General features: G+C 38.5%; 2 protein-coding genes across 2 annotated transcripts; one reads left to right on the top strand and one right to left on the bottom strand.

Annotated features, from left to right (window-relative positions):
• Nucleotides 1–2,177: 2,177 nt before the first annotated feature.
• LOC122643780 (ankyrin repeat-containing protein At5g02620-like) lies at nt 2,178–4,977 on the bottom strand. The gene is made up of 2 exons (XM_043837365.1): nt 4,299–4,977; nt 2,178–2,785 (listed from the first exon to the last, which is right to left on the bottom strand). The coding sequence occupies exons 1-2, from the start codon at nt 4,966–4,968 to the stop codon at nt 2,178–2,180; spliced, it is 1,278 nt and encodes a 425-aa protein (XP_043693300.1). The 5' UTR covers nt 4,969–4,977.
• A 7,301-nt stretch (nt 4,978–12,278) lies between these two features.
• Nucleotides 12,279–13,887, top strand: LOC122643779 (ankyrin repeat-containing protein BDA1-like). Its single transcript, XM_043837364.1, has 2 exons — nt 12,279–12,875; nt 13,618–13,887. Exons 1-2 carry the CDS (start codon nt 12,279–12,281, stop codon nt 13,885–13,887), a joined length of 867 nt encoding a protein of 288 aa, XP_043693299.1.
• The last annotated feature ends 3,609 nt before the right edge of the window (nt 13,888–17,496 follow it).

The following is a 17,496-nucleotide window of genomic DNA, read 5'->3' as shown; positions in this document are numbered from 1 at the left end:
GTCTTATTCGCATGAGAAAATGACACAAAAACAAACACACACAAGAAACACAGGGATTTATGTGGTTTGGCTTTTAGCCAACGTGCACAGGTGAAGACGACGAGATGATTTCACTATTGAACAACTGGAGAATACAAGAAATGGTATCTCATGTGAAAAGGATGTAGAGTACACAAGTTTTTGTCACGATCGACAATCCCTTTTCATGCTTCTAACCACTCGCGACCCAATTTAATAAGAAGTACAAGGCACCGCAAGATTAAGGCACTGCAGAAGATTTTTTCTCGTTCTTCCGTTGGTGCATGGGGCTCTCACTTGGGAGGGGGCAGATGTACGCTTCCAGCCCAATTTTACTGATAACATTCCCAATAATTTTGGTACAACTATATGTAATATGAATATTGAAGGATAATAACACAGGAAAATGACAACAGAAAATCCAATGACTGAAAAGATACGGTTTTTTGGATCAGTGTTAGAAAAACAAAGAATATCACCACAATTAGGTGATAATACTGCCTTGAAGCCCTCCAAGAATGCAAATGAAGTGAAAATAACCGCTACGAATATTAAAATGCTAGCCACAGTCACTGAAAGAGAATATAAAGTCTTGCTGCCAAGCGATGCGATGAGCATGATGATCAAAGAGGCAACCGATGAACACATAGCCAGAGCATCGTACTCTAAATATTTTTGGAATGATGAAATTCCCAGGAGTAGAGGCTTTCCATCACTGTTGTACCCACCGGGAATTTGATAAACTGCTGCGAAGGTGACGGCAGCAATAAGAGATGCTATTACTTGGAGGTTTTTCCCCATTTTCCTATCCTCTGAACTTGCTTCTGCTGTTGCTACTTCCTCTTCCTTGTTCGGGCCTGTTAGTGTTCTCTCTCTATTAGCTACTATCGTCCATTTTTCTTGTCCTTGTACGCTTCGTTGCGACAAAAAAGAAATGTTCAAGGTAAGCTGGTTAAATTCGTGCCGCATGTAAAACTGCAACAAGAATGTGAAAAAGAAGTGTTAAGGTAAGTGTCTGATGCACTTTAAAGATGCATTGGCTGTGAACTGTACTTGAAAAGTTGAAAATCCCCCTCCGCTAATCCCACATCAACTAGTCTTGAGACGGTCTTGGGTTTTTTAACTAATTAAGGAAGGAAAACCACCAAATATGTGTAACTATCAGTGGTGGATTCGGACCCAAGGTTAATAAGGGTGTCAATTGGGCATTAGAATATTTACGAAAAGATAAAATAAAATAAAATAAAATTGTTCGCCCTGTACATCGATAAATTTTGGACTGTTTGGAACCGATTAAGTAGGCATCGAAATTAACCCATCCATTAGTTAATGGGCTTGGATCCCAAGTTTTGAACCGATTAGCAACTTATTGATATGGCCGGTTCTAGTTTATATTAACCCCTTAGAACTGCAACGATTAAGGAACTGGACCAATAGCCCAGAATCAGATCAATTAAAACCCTTATCCAAAATCACTATAGAGATGTGGATTTGTAAACACTACAATGTAGGACACCATGCCAAGATTTAAAGGCCTTTCTTTAAAAGCCCAAATCATTAGTCAAATGACATATTACCCTTTAGGTGTATAAAGAGGTCCTTGCTGTTGCCCTTGAGCGTACGAGCTGAATATGTTCTCGTACGTTGGATGTCAGCCATATGGAATCTGCTCTTTTCTGGGCAGGGAGTGTAGATTCCATTTGGTTGGCATCCACCAACATACGAGATTGTGAACCATTCTCGAATGTTCTCCTTCTTTTTTTTTTTTGGTTAAATCATATTTAATATATGAGTAGGAAAAAAGGATCCGACAAGGTTTCCCTCCACCCATAGAAGACGATTTATATATCCACCATCCTAGGATTTTTGCACTTTCTAAAATACCCTCTCGATACCTTTTCTCGCCCTCCTCCCATTCACCATGGGTGGAGGGAAACTCAGTCCAAAAAATTATACGAAGTTAGCATATTTGAAAGTGAGAAAAAAAAATGAAGGGAAGAACCAGAAATAGAAAAACAAAAAGAATTTGGATTGTCTATGATGCAGTTGCCCGTCCTGCCTGTGTTGCGTAGACACAGGACTGTGCGCAAAGACCACCTTACCCCTGCTTGAACACCTTATCTTAATGGGGGGGGGTAAGGCGGTCTTTGCGCGCGGCACTATATCTGCACAGCACAGGCAGGACGGGCAGCTGCCCCATCCGGAAAGAAAGGGCTCACCGCTTTAATGAAAGTTATTAGACCATTGAAGCTAGAGACCGCGTTCAGATAAATCTCATCAGCTGTCTGGCCGTTGTTATTCATGGCCGTTTTGTCGACCCTTTCATTTGAAATAAAAAGTTCCATAAGCTTGAGAGAGCCTTGACTGGCGGCGAGGTGAAGTGGAGTGTTTCCATCATCATCTGGATGGTTTATGAGTTTCTCACGCTCTAGTTGCTCTATCCCAAACTTGATTTTATCCAAATCCTTACTCATCACAGCATAATGGAGAACATTGCGACGATTTCTGTCCAACAATTCCCCGAAATCTGGGCAGCATTCGATGAGCACTCTAAATACACTAAAGCTTGATTGAAGAGCTGCGATGTGAAGTGGTGAGAGACCATATTTATCCAATTGATACACACTGGAAGTATCTTGACTCAGCAACTTCTGTATTATCTTGTGGCTTTCTTCCCATGCCACTGCATAGTGAAGAGCTGTCCTCCCATTTTCATCTTCCTTATTGACAAGTTCTCCTTTCTTCTCTAAGAGTACTGTCACCGCATCTGGTTTTTTTTTTTAAACAAAGAAAACTAAATTAGTAAATGTAATATTATATTCATGACCTATAGTGAGGAAAGATTCGGTCCTTTAAATCATTTTTCCCAACAAACAAGTGAACAACTAGGAATAGAGAAATTGATTTGATGTGTTAACAAAGATGAATAAATTGTAACGACATATAACTAATATTGAATCAATGGATAAATAGAGTTTGTACTCAAAACATTGTTACAAATCAAATCAATTGTTTATCATTATAAGGGAAAGATTAAACTAATATTGAAATCAATGGATAACTAATAAGTAAGAAGATGATAACTAATATTAAAATCATAAAATTAACCCTACTATCAAATAATTAATCACTTATTTTACTGTTTACCTAATTTTGTATAGTGAACAAGGAGATCAATGGAAGTATTGTGAAATCAAATTCGCTATTCATAACCTTAGGCGTGTCAAAATTGGGACCGAATCAGGTCAACCGGCTTGGACCTAACTGAGGTCTTATTGGCCAGGTTTCAGATTCAGGTATTACGGCCCCGAAATTGAACCGAAGCACACCGAAAACCAAAGGAACCTGACATTCAAACTGACTCAACAACCACCCTGAAATCGAAACTAAACTGATTTACCCGGATAAGAAACCGATAACAACCCAAAACCCATCTAAAAATCAGTTTTTTTTTTAATATTTTGGTTTCCCATAGTTTTGTATAAATTTGTATGCTAAACCAAACCCAAACCAGGTCAAAATCGAAGCTGACCCGATAACAAAATCAAACCGAAATAAAAAATGAGCCGCAATCGAAAGTTCCTTACTGGTTTGGTTTTGGATTCACCATTCCCACGCCCCTACATAACGTCAGACTCATTAATTTGTAACAATTCATCCCCTTACAACTAGAAATCTTCTCACTAATATTGAAATCAATGGATAATCAATTCACCTATTCATAAACTCATACTCAATGATTTTTTTATTGGTTTCATTCAATTTGATTTTCAGTCTGGATATCGATCGATTTGATACGGTTTGGTTTTCAAGCAGTCCCGTCATACCCCAGTCTAGAACCGATCCGATAAAGATCGATTTGGTTCAATCTAAGTTTTTTTTTATTGGTTTCGATCAATTTAACTAGTTCGGACTAAATTTTAACACCTCTACGCGGACGATGGCGGATTATGTGGACCTAGCTCTCCTCCAGTCGTGGCGGAAGCTGGAGGATCCAACCCAGCAAAAACAAGGGGGGGGGGAGCTTGTGATATGACCCAAACACCCTTATTTTTACTGGGTTGGATACTCCAACTCCCGCCACGGCTGGAGGAAAACCGAATACGGAGCATGTAGGAGAAGGATGAAATTTCGCTACTACACTAGTACATTCCTGCTACAAGACTGGCAGCCAAGGAAATGTGATCTTAAAAGGTATTTTAGAAAATATTAAAACCTACAAAGGTATTTATGAATCCAAAAGGGAAAGTGAAAGAGTATTATTGCAAAAAGGAAAATACCTAGATGACCCTGAACGACGGCCACATGTAAAGCCGTCCGGCCATGTGGTCCACCGTGAGCTGCAGATGGACAGATGTTCAAGATTTTGTTGATAATATCCAAACGTCCGTCCTTAGCAGCCATGTAGAGTGGAGACTCCCCACGTCCTTCCGCATCAGCATCGTAGTTAGGGTGCCCTAAACCATCAGGGTCTGCCCTAATTAGCAATTCCACCATCTCAAGATCATTTCTTAGCAAAGCTTCATGAAGGGCCGTGTTTTCGCTCTTGTTTCTCATCCTTATTGTCTCACGACCAAGGGAAGTATTTCCATTTTCGACGTCATGGACGTCAGAATGCCAAGACAGAATCTTTTCGATGAGAAATTTAGCTATAGAAGTGTGGCCTTCTCTGATTGCTTCATGAAGGGCAGTATCACCTGCTGAGTTCATCTTTGTGAGAAGCGACAGTCTTCTGCCGCAGTCTGTGTCGCCTTCTAAGTTTGTATTGTGTTTGAGAAGCTCAGCGTACACTTCCTCTACGAAGTCAATGCGACCAAAACTCACAGAGACGTGAAGGGCTGTGTTCCCTTGTGGAGTTACTCTCTGCAATCGGCTAGAATCTTCATTCACTACTTGTTTGAGAAGTTTGACATCACCAAGTTTTGCAGCTCTGTAGAGTTGAGGATCCATGACCGGCCGCCGTCCTGTATCACTTAATTTCTCTGATTTCTTCTTCTACTAAGCTTTGGTGTGCGCCCTTCTCTCTATCTCCCTCTGCCTTCTTCTGTCCAGCTAATATAGTTTATTTTTCAAATAAAAAAAATCGACTGCTTAGTCATGGGTAGGCCCTTAATTTCCAATTTAAAATGTTAGGACAGTACTAGATTAGCATACGGATATTCTCTAGGGATGTAAACAGATCGGATTCGGTTCGGATAGTACTATATCCACATCTGATTAGTTTTCGGATGGACTCGGATAGTGCTAAACGGATACAGATACAAATACGGATCAGATATTTTATCCGTTCACATATAAATATAGCTTTTTGGATAGTTATAGTCTATTCGTATCCGTATCCATTTAGCTAAACGGATAGTGCTAAATGGATACGGACACGGATACAGAAACGGATTTCGGCTATTCATTTACATTCCTAATATTCTCCAGTTAATGGTGAGACAATGGAGGGGCAGGGAAGCCGCAGCCCTCCATTACCTCCCCACAAAATTATCTCCTCCAGTTCCCTGCTCGGCCAATTCCCCAATTCCTCTAATAAGGGGGGGGGGGGAGGAGAATCCCACCCAGGCAAAGTGTGTTCGGGCAGGGGTAGGGTGGTCATTCCAGCCCCCCTTGTTAGAGGAACTAGGGAACTAGAGGGGATAAGAATTCCCCAATATCTTTGTTTCACCAGTCCTCTCCAGTTATTGGAGAGGATCCGAAGTCCAGTTTCTTTGACATATGTGAATAGAATAAAACTTGTTTCCAGAATCATAGATGAGTTTGTAAGTAAGAAAAAATGAAGGTGGCATTAAGAAATACGTTACACAAAAGGAGCACATGTTACATATGATATAATAATCAATGAGATAAAATATTTATTTTTTATGCAATTTTTTCGCTATATAAGCTTTTAAAACAAATTCTTTTACTATATTTTGTAACATCCAATTACGCCCTAATGCATGATAAATGGAGACGATAAATATCCCTAATGCATGATCCTCTCCGCCCCAGTGCGTTCATGTAAATATTTTCTCATATCACGGACCCACCCTTATGATAAAACATTGCTTCCACTAAAAAAATATTCATAATCTTAGTTTCTTGGTTTACTTGCACACTATGGTAGAAAGGTGGAGCATTGCTTCCATCACAGTGACTCAAACAAATCATTTGTTTACAAAAGTTAGACTACAAAAATCTTAAAAGCTGTGTTTGGTATGCATTCTAGGTCGATTTTGCATTTTTGAACGATAAAAAACAACTATTTTTATTATCTGAGAATACGAAATCGACCTAAAACGAATTCCAAGAATGCATATCAAACCCAGTTTTAGTTTCCTGGTCAATTTGCACAATAGATTATTTTTCAAAAATCAATAATATTGCATTCTTCAGCTGAGCTACTTTTATTATTAATCTTCAAAGTAATATCCATCAGTATCAAATATCACTGTAAAGATTTTTGAAAATAAGGATGTATAAGCAACAAAATATCATTAATATAACATATAGCCATATAGAGCTACAATTATTACTTAATTCATTATCATATAATAAGCAGCAGAAAATAATACCTTAAAGCTATCCACCAAACCTGGTTGGTTTCTACACACATCTACCTCGGGATTTCTCTCTTGTTGCAGTCTAATGATGTGCTTGCACAGTCAATCGAAGAGAAGTCGAGGACGTGAAAGGAAGGGGACTGAGAGAGTGAAAGCAATGAAATAAAAATTTAAAAAAAAAATGGAGTGAAAGACCTTTCGTCCCGTGTTGGGAGCTCATATGTTTTTTTTTTTTTTTTGGTAGAAAACACTTTATTTAGATAATGTGAAAGTTTATGACTATAGGATACATAAATCGAATAACCATAGATCGGAAATAGGTCATCCCTATCGTGCATGTCACCAATAGGGTTCTCCTTGTCAGGGAGTCAGCACAATTATTAATCTCCATTGGAATAAAATTGAAAATACAACTTTCAAAATAGGAAGATAGTTGAACAACATCTTCCAAGATGGTACGCCCAAAAAAAAAAAAAGAGATGAAGATTGCAGTCCTCCTTGCAAGTATGAGATTATACTCTTGTTGTCCGATTCCAATATAATCCGAACATAACCTTCTGAAACTGCCTCCAACAATGAATAGTGAATTGCTAAAACCTCACCCAAAGCAGCATCAGTAACAGTTGCAGGGATTGACACAACGTGGAGAGGTCGACCATTACAATTTTGACAAATTATGCCAAGACCACTAGCAGTTGTGTTTGAAGATACAGATGCATCACAATTGATCTTCACTAGACCAAGAGATGGGACACTCCAAGTCGTAGGTTCTGCCGATGAAATAAGTATATTGAAACCTATTGTAATAGATGCAGTTTGAGCCTTTTAATAGTCAATAAACCCCGAGAAAGATGCATGTATAACCTCTTGAGGAGTCCAAGTTCGTCGCCCAAATACAACATCGTTTCGGATTTTCCATTACATCCAACAAAAGGTACAATGATTTACCATTGTCCGTCGGTCCACCTTGTCAGTGGGTGCTATAGAGTCCCAATCTTGAATTGATTGAGACAAAGAAGGATCATCACCTGGTGTTAAAACATGTCCCAAGGAACTCCCAAACCAAACTGCCCTTGCAAAGGGACAGCCAAGCAGGATATGGGAGATTGTTTCCACACAACCACAATGGTGACACCCATGATCCACATGGACATTACGGTGTTGTAAGGCATCTGTTGTAGCAACACCAAAAGCGCAAGATCGATCTCCATAAAAAACGTTGAATCTTCGGCAAGGACTTTGAATACCAGATTTTCTTCCAAACATTACCTGATATATTCGTCCACGAATGAATGTAGGATGAGGATGCTCCCAAACTCCTACCATCAGATATGCTTGACGAAATATATGATAAGCACTCTTAATAGAGAAACGCCCAATTTTTGAAGCCATCCATTCAAGCTTATCCAGATGAGAAAAAAAGAATGTTGGATTTGTAAAATATTATCCACATCTGAAAAGCAAAATAAAGAATGTAGTAGATTCACATCCCACTCCATATTCTCTTGATCTATAAGGTCATTCACCATGTGAAAGGGGCAAAAATCAGGGTGTTGTGTAAGTACCAAGTACCTTGAAACCTTTAAGTGACGGTACTCATCTATCTATCCAAGTATCAACCAAATACCCATCTCCAATACGCCAGCATAGTCCTTGGTTCAACACCTTGATTCCTCTGGGATACTTCTCCAGCCCCAACTTGGAATATTTCCTTCACATTAAGCAGCAAAGAATAGGGATAATATATTGATTCTAAAAAACGAGTAATTTATTTTTCCCAGAATATGGCGAGCTTCTAAGACAAGAGTCCAGAAAATTCTTAGTTTTTTTTTTTTTTGGCTAAAGATCAAGAAAGAATGGATTAATTAGAAGAAGAAAAATAAAAAAATTTAATGTCTAGACATACCCAGACGATTACAAAGAACAAGAGAAATGGAAAAGAGCCCTAACCACACCGAAGAAAGAGGGACTCCCTCAAACTAGCCAAACCTGAATCTTTGGCTCACGAAGGCATCATCGAATAAGAAATCATTCATAGGGGAAGGGAAAATAGAATCCCAAATAAATGATAAACCGTGCTTTGCCGAATATTTAGCAAGAAAATCTACCATCAGGTTCGCTTCCCTGAAACAGTGAGAAATTTTCCAATGAATAGCATTCAAATAAGGAAGAAGGCTATTCCATAGCTGTCGCACAAAACAAGGAATAGACCCTGACTGGACCGCCTCCAACACCACCATTAAGTCACACTCAATCCACAACTGGTGCACCCCCAACTCCTTCACAACAAAGAGACCATGCATGATTGCCATAAACTCAGCCACATAATTAGATTTAATACCCAGGAACACACCAAATGCTGATAATGGAATTGCTTGGTCATTTCTAAGAACACCGGCCCTGCCAGGGTTCCCAAGAGAACAAATCAATATTTAACTTCATCCAACCTTTAGGAGGTCTACACCACCACACCTCTCTAATCACCGGAGCAGGCTTAGTGAGCAAGGGGAGCTTCATCCTTCTAGAAAATTCTTAGTCATGTAATGTATTAATTACTGTATTGCTACCAGCCTACTATACTGATGAGTAATGGTTGTTGTTGTTGTTGGTTGGGGTGTCTTATGTTTTCCCATTTCAAAAAATGTCATGTGATCTTCCAGACTAGTTTGGAGTAAAATATTTTTTTTGGATTTCCACAAATTACTACTTTCTACCCAATCCCATTGTTTCTTATAATGCCTTTTGGTTTGCAGTTCAATCAAATTTTACTACTTGCAAAGAGGGGTTTTGAGGCGTAGGCTCATTTTTTTTAAAACAGAGTGAATGTACCACCCACACCCAGACACAGAGGGGACAAAATGACCACCATGCCCCCCCTACAGATGAAAGGCGGAAATCCTGCCCCCAATGTGCCAACTAGCGCGTACACAGGGACCACACTCCCCCACAGAGTACATCGGCTCATTTACATAATAGCTAGATAAATTAGCATGTGGGTGCATAAGATTATGTGTGTGATTAAAGAGAAAGAGAGAGAGAGAGAACAGACTCGACGTAATAGCTACAAGACAAGACCAAATAGATCCAACAAATTTGGGGTTTGGGTGGAAAAATTATCTCCTCCAGGTCCCTACCCGACCTAGTTCCCCAGTGCCTCCAATAAGGGGGGAGTGGACCCCACCCAGGCAGACTGTTCGGGCAGGGATAGGATGGTCATAGCGCCCTCTTATTAGTTATTAGGGGCACTAGGAAACTGGGCGGGGCAGGGAACTGGAGGGAATACGCTGCAGGGAGGAGGGAGGGAATACGCATCAGCCATAAGGGAGCCAACACAAACGCTATACTTCTTTCTCAACGGAATGGAGACACGCACACACAAACACCTAATTGAAAGTGAAACACCCATAAAATCACACCCCATGAAACAAGATCAAACACATATGACTGCTGGTTCATATAATGCCTTTTGACTTGCAGCTCAATAAAATTTTGCTACTTACAAAGAGGGGTTCTGAATCGTAGGTTCTTTTTTTTTTTTTTTTTTTTTTAAAAAAAAAAAAAAAAAAGAAGAACATTGCTCTTGAAAATCCCAACTGGAGGCCCCCTTACTCGGATGCATACAAAAAATGAACATTGATAGTTTACTTTTGAGATGCATTCAACATTGTTTAGTTGTATTAATGCCAGTGTTATGATCCTAAATTTCATCATTTTTCATGCCCTTCTACCTCCAGGCCATTAGAAAATGGCTTTTAGGTGGCATTCTTTAGGGAAATCCCATGCATGGGGTAGTCCTAATATAATGAGGCTCAAAGCTAGCAATTGACTGCATTATTGAGTATTCAGGAGCTCCACGACAATCAACATAGTAGATAAATTAGATCTGGTGGCTTAAATCCTTCAATTTCTTCAGAATTGACTTTAACTTTGGATTCTATCTAGGCAACGTGGTAATTGATTTGCTCTTGCGTCTCCAATCTATATCCTTTTGACAGTTTTAGATTTTTTTTTTTTTTTTTTTTTTTTTTTGGGCAAGAATTCACTATGAGGGAGCATTGCTTCTGTGCACGCTGGGGCCAATGAGAGTGCACATGACAGCATTAATAGGGCAGTCATTATCGCCTTTCATGGGGGAGGGACGCCCATGAAGAATGTAATATTGTAGGTTTTTGGAAAATAATCAAATTTGCAAGTTGATCAAGGAGCTAAGGTTTTTGTAGTCAACTTTTGTAAACAAATGAATTTTTTCATTGTGATGGAAGCAAAGCCCCAAGCGTTCTATCATAATGTGCAAGTAGACCAAGAAGCTAAGATAATGAATTTTGAGTGAAAGCAATGTTCCATCATTAGCCCACTAGGATGGAGAGAGTCCACATTTTAAAAGACTGAAGGTGAGATAGCTTGATTATAAATTAACTGGGCCAGAGAGGATTACACAGTAGGGTGGTCCTTTCCATTTCAAGGGAAAGTTATCTCCTCCAGTTCCCTGTCAAACCCAGTTCACCGTCCCTCTAATAAGGGGGGAGGGTAGACTCCACCCAGGCAGAGTGTTCGGACAAGGGTAGGATGGTCATTCCCCCCCCCCTCTCCCTTTGTTAGGAGGACTGGGGATTGAGTCAACCAGGGAATGGAGGGGATAAAGATCTCCTTTTGAGGGCAAGACTAGATGTTACAAAATATAGTAAAAAATTGTTTTAAAAGAATATATATAACTAAAAATTAATATTTTACTTCGCTGATTATTTGATCATATGTAACAAAGACAATATAAAGTAAGTAATTGTTTTGCAGCTCATGAATTAGCCAGATCGCTTCAAACTAAAAATTACATAAAAATTAATATTTTACTTCGTTGATTATTTGGTCCCTTTGTGTAACGTATTTCCTATTGCCTTCTTTTTTATTATTCTTACTTACAATTTACAAATCATTTATGCTCATATGTGGAAAACAAGTTTTATATTTATCCAAAAAAAAACAGGTTAACAAGTTTTATTCTATTCACATATGACACAGAAATTGGGCTCCGGATCCTCTCCAATAACTAGAGCTGCAATAGGGTCGGGTTGGGTTGGGCTTTTCAAAACCCCAGCCCAACCCTGACTCCCCTTAGTTGGGCCCAAGCCCGACCCAATCCTAACTTAGGGCTTGAAAAATTCAATCTTGACCCGCCCTCAAGGTCGGGCTGGGCTGACCCTGATTGGCCCTAATCATGGAGTGGGGGAAGGTAGAGATGCATGGACTGAACTAAATTAGGTAGGGTCTAGGAGAAAATTATCAATTTTACATAAAATAACACTGTAATAAAATATATTACCACTCATTATCTTCATATATAATATATTATCACTTGTTATCTTCATATATATATATATATTGGGTAGAAATTCATATATAATATATTATATAACAACATATGTGTGACATTTAAAATTTATAATATATATATAGTATTTCAATATACATATTATAGTATAACTTAAAACAGGGTTGGGCTAGGCCGGGCCGGTCTCAACCCGAGGCCTCAACCCTAACCTGACCCGACCCTAACTGAAGGACAATAATTTCCAACCCTGACCTCACCCCCACCCCCCCCAAAAAAAAAAAAAAAAAAAATGTCCTTCCTTTCTTTTCTCTTCTTTTACTATGCATACCTTCTGATTGATTGCTGCTGATTCTTACTTTCTTAGTTTGAAGCGATCTAGCTAATTCATGAGCTGCAAAACAATTACTTACTTTATGTTGCCTTTGTTTTTGGAAAAAATACAAGATGTGGTGAAAATACTCATAGAGAAGAAAAGAGAACTTGTGAATAAAATAGATGAAAATGGAAGGACCCCTCTCCACTATGCGGCATCCAAAACATGGGGTCACAAGATAGTACAGCAGCTGCTAAGGCTTGATACTTCCAGTGCGTATAAACAGGATAAACATGGTCTCTCACCAGTTCACATCGCAGCTCTTAAATCAAGCATTAAGGTATTTGGAGAACTCATTCACTGGTGCCCAGATTCTGTGAAGTTGTTGGACAAAAATCGTTGCAATGTTCTTCACTTTGCTGTGATGAGCAAGGATTACAAGAAAATCAAGTTCGCCTTACAGCAAGTAGTGCTTGAGAAACTCGTAAATCAGCCAGATGATGATGGAAACACCCCATTTCACCTCGTGGCCATACAAGGCTCTTTGCAGCTTATGAAACTTTTTCTTTCAAATACAAGTGTAGACATTAAGGCCACCAATAAGAAGGGCCAGACAGCTGATGCTATTCTTCACTTGATCCCTAGGAAAGCCACAATATGTTCAAGGATGGTAAGCCTTTCTTTATTTCCTGTTCTTACTCATGCTCTAATTACACCCCCCCCCCCCTTCCCCTGAACTATGCTCTAATTTTTGAAAACACAGGGGAGGGGTGGTGTAATTTTCCCATTTTTATAATGTGAGCTTCGCAAAGCTTCTTTATTTTTTTCATGGTAAAAATCTTAGAATGTGACAAACATCGACAAATAATTAGAATCATTGAGATGGTACCACTGAGGTCGAAGGTCTTCTGTCTTGTACTGGCTCTTGGCAAACATGAGCATTAGGGCTGATAATTTCACTGCTCAGAAATCAAATTTCATATGCCTCTTGAAAAGAGGATTTTCAAGGATTGTAAGGGAAGATTGAAGGGACAGGGGAGGGTTGCAGGGGAGGAAGAAGGAATAAAAAAAAATGGGTAGAAGAAGGAATAGTTTCCCCTGCAACTCTCTCACAATTTCTCTTCTTCCATTCTTGATTACCATTTAAGGAGATTTCGATCTGGCGGCTCACAATGGAATTTTCCAAGATTTTTTTTTTTTTGCTTGTCACATACCATAGATGCATACATATATATATATATTTTTTTGGTCACTTGGCACATTTGGGTACGTTAGGTCTTATAATTTCACTGCTCAGAAGTCAAATTTCTTATGCTATCAAGTGCTGCAAGGGAAATTAGGATTCCACCCCTCCCCCCCCAAACCAATTGACATGCAGAAGTTCGTATTGAAATTTCACATTGTTGTTGCAGAGTGGCTGGTTTCATTTTAACGCTGTTAATCTGCTGCGACTCTTTGCTGTAAGAGGAGAAGAAAAATGGATAAGAGGAGAAGCCAATGAGGAGCAAAGACAAACTGACCCGAATAAGCAGGATGAAGTTGCAGCAATAAAATCAAAAATAAAGAAAATCAGGAAAGCCCTCCAAGTAGTAGCGTGTTTAATTGCCACCATCATCTTTGCTGCACTCGTGTTGCGCATCAGTATTAACAATGGAAAACCTATTTACCTGCACAAAGGTTGAATTACAGCTTCAATCCATTGTTGTGGGATCTTTGTCCCCTTTTTACTGAGCGTATCATAAGTTTGTTCCTTTTGTTTTTTTTGGTTGAAGTTTCTTCTTTTTTTGATATAAGCATTAAAGTCACCATTCATTCAAAGGGCAGGGATAGGGGTTGAAGGATATGATAAACTGAAAGCTAGCTATGCGGTTTCCAATTGAAAGATTGGGGCGAGGTGCAACAAAAACAGAATTCGTTAAAAATTTGAAGAACAACAAATATGGTGAACAAGGGAGTTCAACCAGACAAAACAGTTAGGCATTAACAGAGAACAAGATGGAATTCTTTGACGATATCATTTTTTTTTAAAAAAAAAAAAAGGGCCCAATTGTGAGTTCGTAACAGAATTGATTGATGTGTCTCACTTTCCCATCAATTAAACTCTGGTTACTCTCAATTCAGTTCTCTATTAAGCTACCATGAAGTACCATTGTCCAGAAGAGTCTTCGTTCGACCAAAACCAGAAAGAAACCCAATGCCATTTGTCTGAAATTTGATTTTTTGAGAGTTGAGAGATTGACCAAGTTGCTGGCTGTAGTAATCTATTCTAGAACTTCTTTCCTCTCTCTCTCTCTCTCTTTCTCATACATATATTGATAATTGTTTTGTATTTTTTATTCCATTATTTCTCAATTCCGGCAGAAATAGAAATCATATGGCATTTCAAATCTGTTCATCCAAAAAAAGCCAATGGAATTAGCTGGGCTTGTGTAGGCTTTAACATTTTGAAACTCAGTCATCACCTAACAATGGTAACCAGCCTTTCTAAGGAAAGTTTCTTTTGATGATAATGGAGGGATCTAAATATACATTAGATTTTTAAAGTTAAATTTTATCAATAATCTCTGTTGAAATTGTTGTCACTGTCAGATTTCCAAGCCTTGATGGCTTCTTTACACCTCGCCCATAATAATACAAAATTTATTTTAATCTTTCATTTCACCCACAGGAGTGGGAGCCTCGTGCACTGGTTACACTCTTTCTTTTTATTTCACCCATAGTGCTTTTACAAGATTCAATCAGTTTAGTGAAACTTAAAAACAATTTAATTCAAAGCAAGGAAGATAGGTTGGAGCAAAAGCATCGCTCATGTATAGATGTTTTCTGATGTAAATGTCTAGTCAGCTAACAAGCCTTTTTTACAACCAAAAAAAAAAAAAAACCAAGAAGCCTTTGCATCCAAGTCATTCTTTGCTTTTGTGTTGTTCTTGTGCTTAAGTACCTTTTTTTTTTTTTAGTTTTGATTTCACATTTCATGGAATCACTTGTGTTTCCCCCTCTTAGATCTTGCCCTTTTGAATTTCCAGAGACTTGAAACTGACTGAGAAAATACTTCATAGTTTTCAACTCTATATAGGGATATTGGATTCTAGAACTTTAGGACTGCATCTTCAAAACATCATGAATGTCAAAGCTTGTGGCAAGGTCTCATGGTTACTTGTAAATTCCAACCTCTGCTTGATGGATCTTTAGCTCAAATTCGTAGAGCACTTGGAACATGAGTATGTTCCAAGGGGATGGTGATTCAAATTCCCTAAGGCCCAAACTCCTTTAACCACTGAAGATTGAGACCATTTCTTATAGATATCACAAAAGATAATTCTAGATTTTCTGAAAGGATATTTGAAGAGTGCAATCACAGCCTCAGAGGATCAAGTCAAGATGTGCAGAAACATCCTTGAAGCTGTTAATCAGTTAGACTTGAAAAAAAATAAAGATTAAATTCAACTTTAGGTTATTGAAATTGTAATTTCAGTTTTAAAAAACTAAAATTTGACATATTTTTAATAGGATAAATTACACGTCATCCCCTGGTTTTCAAACGAAACTCAGATCACCCCCTAGTTTTTGAAAAAACTCAAATCACCCCTTGGTTTAGACCCTAATATGACAAATTAGTCTCTACCATTAGTTTTATGCTGTTAAGTGATGATGTCAGCCAGTTAAATAAATTTAAATCCCTAAACTATCATTGACCAATGTTGAAGATGAAAGAAGGGTAGTATTGTAAATTTAATTCTAATGTTTTAGTACAATGGTAAAATAGTCCTTTCACACCAATAACTAACAGCAGACTAACACCGTTATTATAGAGGGGGTGATTTGAGTTTTTTCAAAAACTAGGGGGTGACGTGTAATTTACCCTTTTTAATATCACAATAGTATAGGAATTTTTTAATTATATTTTATTAATGTAATATATAACAAATTAACAATGACATTTATTGGATAGTAACTCTTTTAACTGCCACTCTAATTCAAGTTTAAACATCAGGTGCATGCACATATCTTCATAAATGTCCCATATTCTAGCCATATAGTAACCAATATGTTGACAGAATCTTCTAAACCAAATAATTTTTCATACAGATTCAAGTTGAATCCAACTGACTGACTCAGGGTAACCAAACAGTTTTTCAGGAAGATTTAGCTAACAGATTCATACAAACCATATAGTTTTTTGTCAAGACAACAAAGCCACTGGTGCACCACCAATGGATTCCTTTACCAATACCAACAAATTTAGCAAACCAAACATGCCCTTAGACTGGGAAGGGATACAAGGGGCGAGGGCACTAAGGTAGGGTTTTCATCTGTCAATTTTTTTCTTTCAATCCGATCCACTGGCTGATTCTAGACCAATCCCAAACCAGGACGATCCAAATTGATATATATAGATTCTGATCCAAATCTCAATTCTAGTTTTTTGAACACCGGTGCTACTATCATAAGGGGTGCCGCAACCAATTGCAAGGGTAATTTAGATATTTTGAATTACTAGGGAAAACAGAGAAGTGAAATTTTATTTTGATGGAGGAATTTTCAATAAATATAAGAACAAGGCAACATTGATACAATTGGTTGGTACAATTACAAGTTGTTATAGAAGCCCAAGGGGTTAGGGGGTGCCAGGTGCCTCCCCTCTCCTTATAATAATAATAATTAAAAAAAAAAAAAAAGGAACATTGTATAAACATGATTTGGCATAGCATACTTTTTTTTTATAAAAGCATTTCATTAACGTGGGAACAACGTTCCTGAAACATCCGCAAACAACAGAGGGGAGATGAAAGGGGGAGGGATCGAGAGCCAGCACTTAGAATGCTGAGAGCCCGCAGCCGTGGAGGCTAGCTAGCAGATTAGCAACGTTGTTGACCTCACGAAAAGCATGAACAAACATAATACCATCGAAGGAAGAAATGAGAGAACGACAATCTAAAATTATAGCCGAGATCCTTCAGGGTGCCTCCCTGGTGTGCCCAAGGAGAAGATTGATGAGAAGTCAGTTGTCACTCTCAATGATAACGTGTTTCAAATTGAGGTTTCGGGCTAGTGACATTGCTCTCCTAGCAGCTAAAGCTTCCGCCACTAATGCAAAATTCCATCCCACGTCCTCCGAAAAAGCACAAATAAACCTGGCAAGACTATCACGACAAACTCCCCCAATTTCTGCTTCACCTAGGTTTCCTTTGCTAGCACCATCTATATTAAACTTGAGGAAAGGAGAATGGGGCTGGTTCCATCTGATCAGTCGGGTAGGTCGTTGAGTGCGAATTTTAAAGTGCTTCAGT

Source organism: Telopea speciosissima, chromosome 10, assembly GCF_018873765.1.
Source record: "Telopea speciosissima isolate NSW1024214 ecotype Mountain lineage chromosome 10, Tspe_v1, whole genome shotgun sequence".
Taxonomy (NCBI): domain Eukaryota; kingdom Viridiplantae; phylum Streptophyta; class Magnoliopsida; order Proteales; family Proteaceae; genus Telopea; species Telopea speciosissima.
Note: the sequence above shows the minus strand (reverse complement) of the source record. Positions and strands in the feature narration are given on the sequence as shown.

Bases quoted from the DNA above. Each gene is read 5' to 3' on its own strand.
- LOC122643780 (XM_043837365.1), bottom strand. From the start codon at position 4,968: ATGGATCCTCAACTCTACAGAGCTGCAAAACTTGGTGATGTCAAACTT. The intron at 2,786-4,298 runs GTATTTTCCTTT...AAAAAAAACCAG, and splicing joins CGTCGTTCAGGGTCATCTAG to ATGCGGTGACAGTACTCTTA.
- LOC122643779 (XM_043837364.1), top strand. From the start codon at position 12,279: ATGAGCTGCAAAACAATTACTTACTTTATGTTGCCTTTGTTTTTGGAA. The intron at 12,876-13,617 runs GTAAGCCTTTCT...TTGTTGTTGCAG, and splicing joins CCACAATATGTTCAAGGATG to AGTGGCTGGTTTCATTTTAA.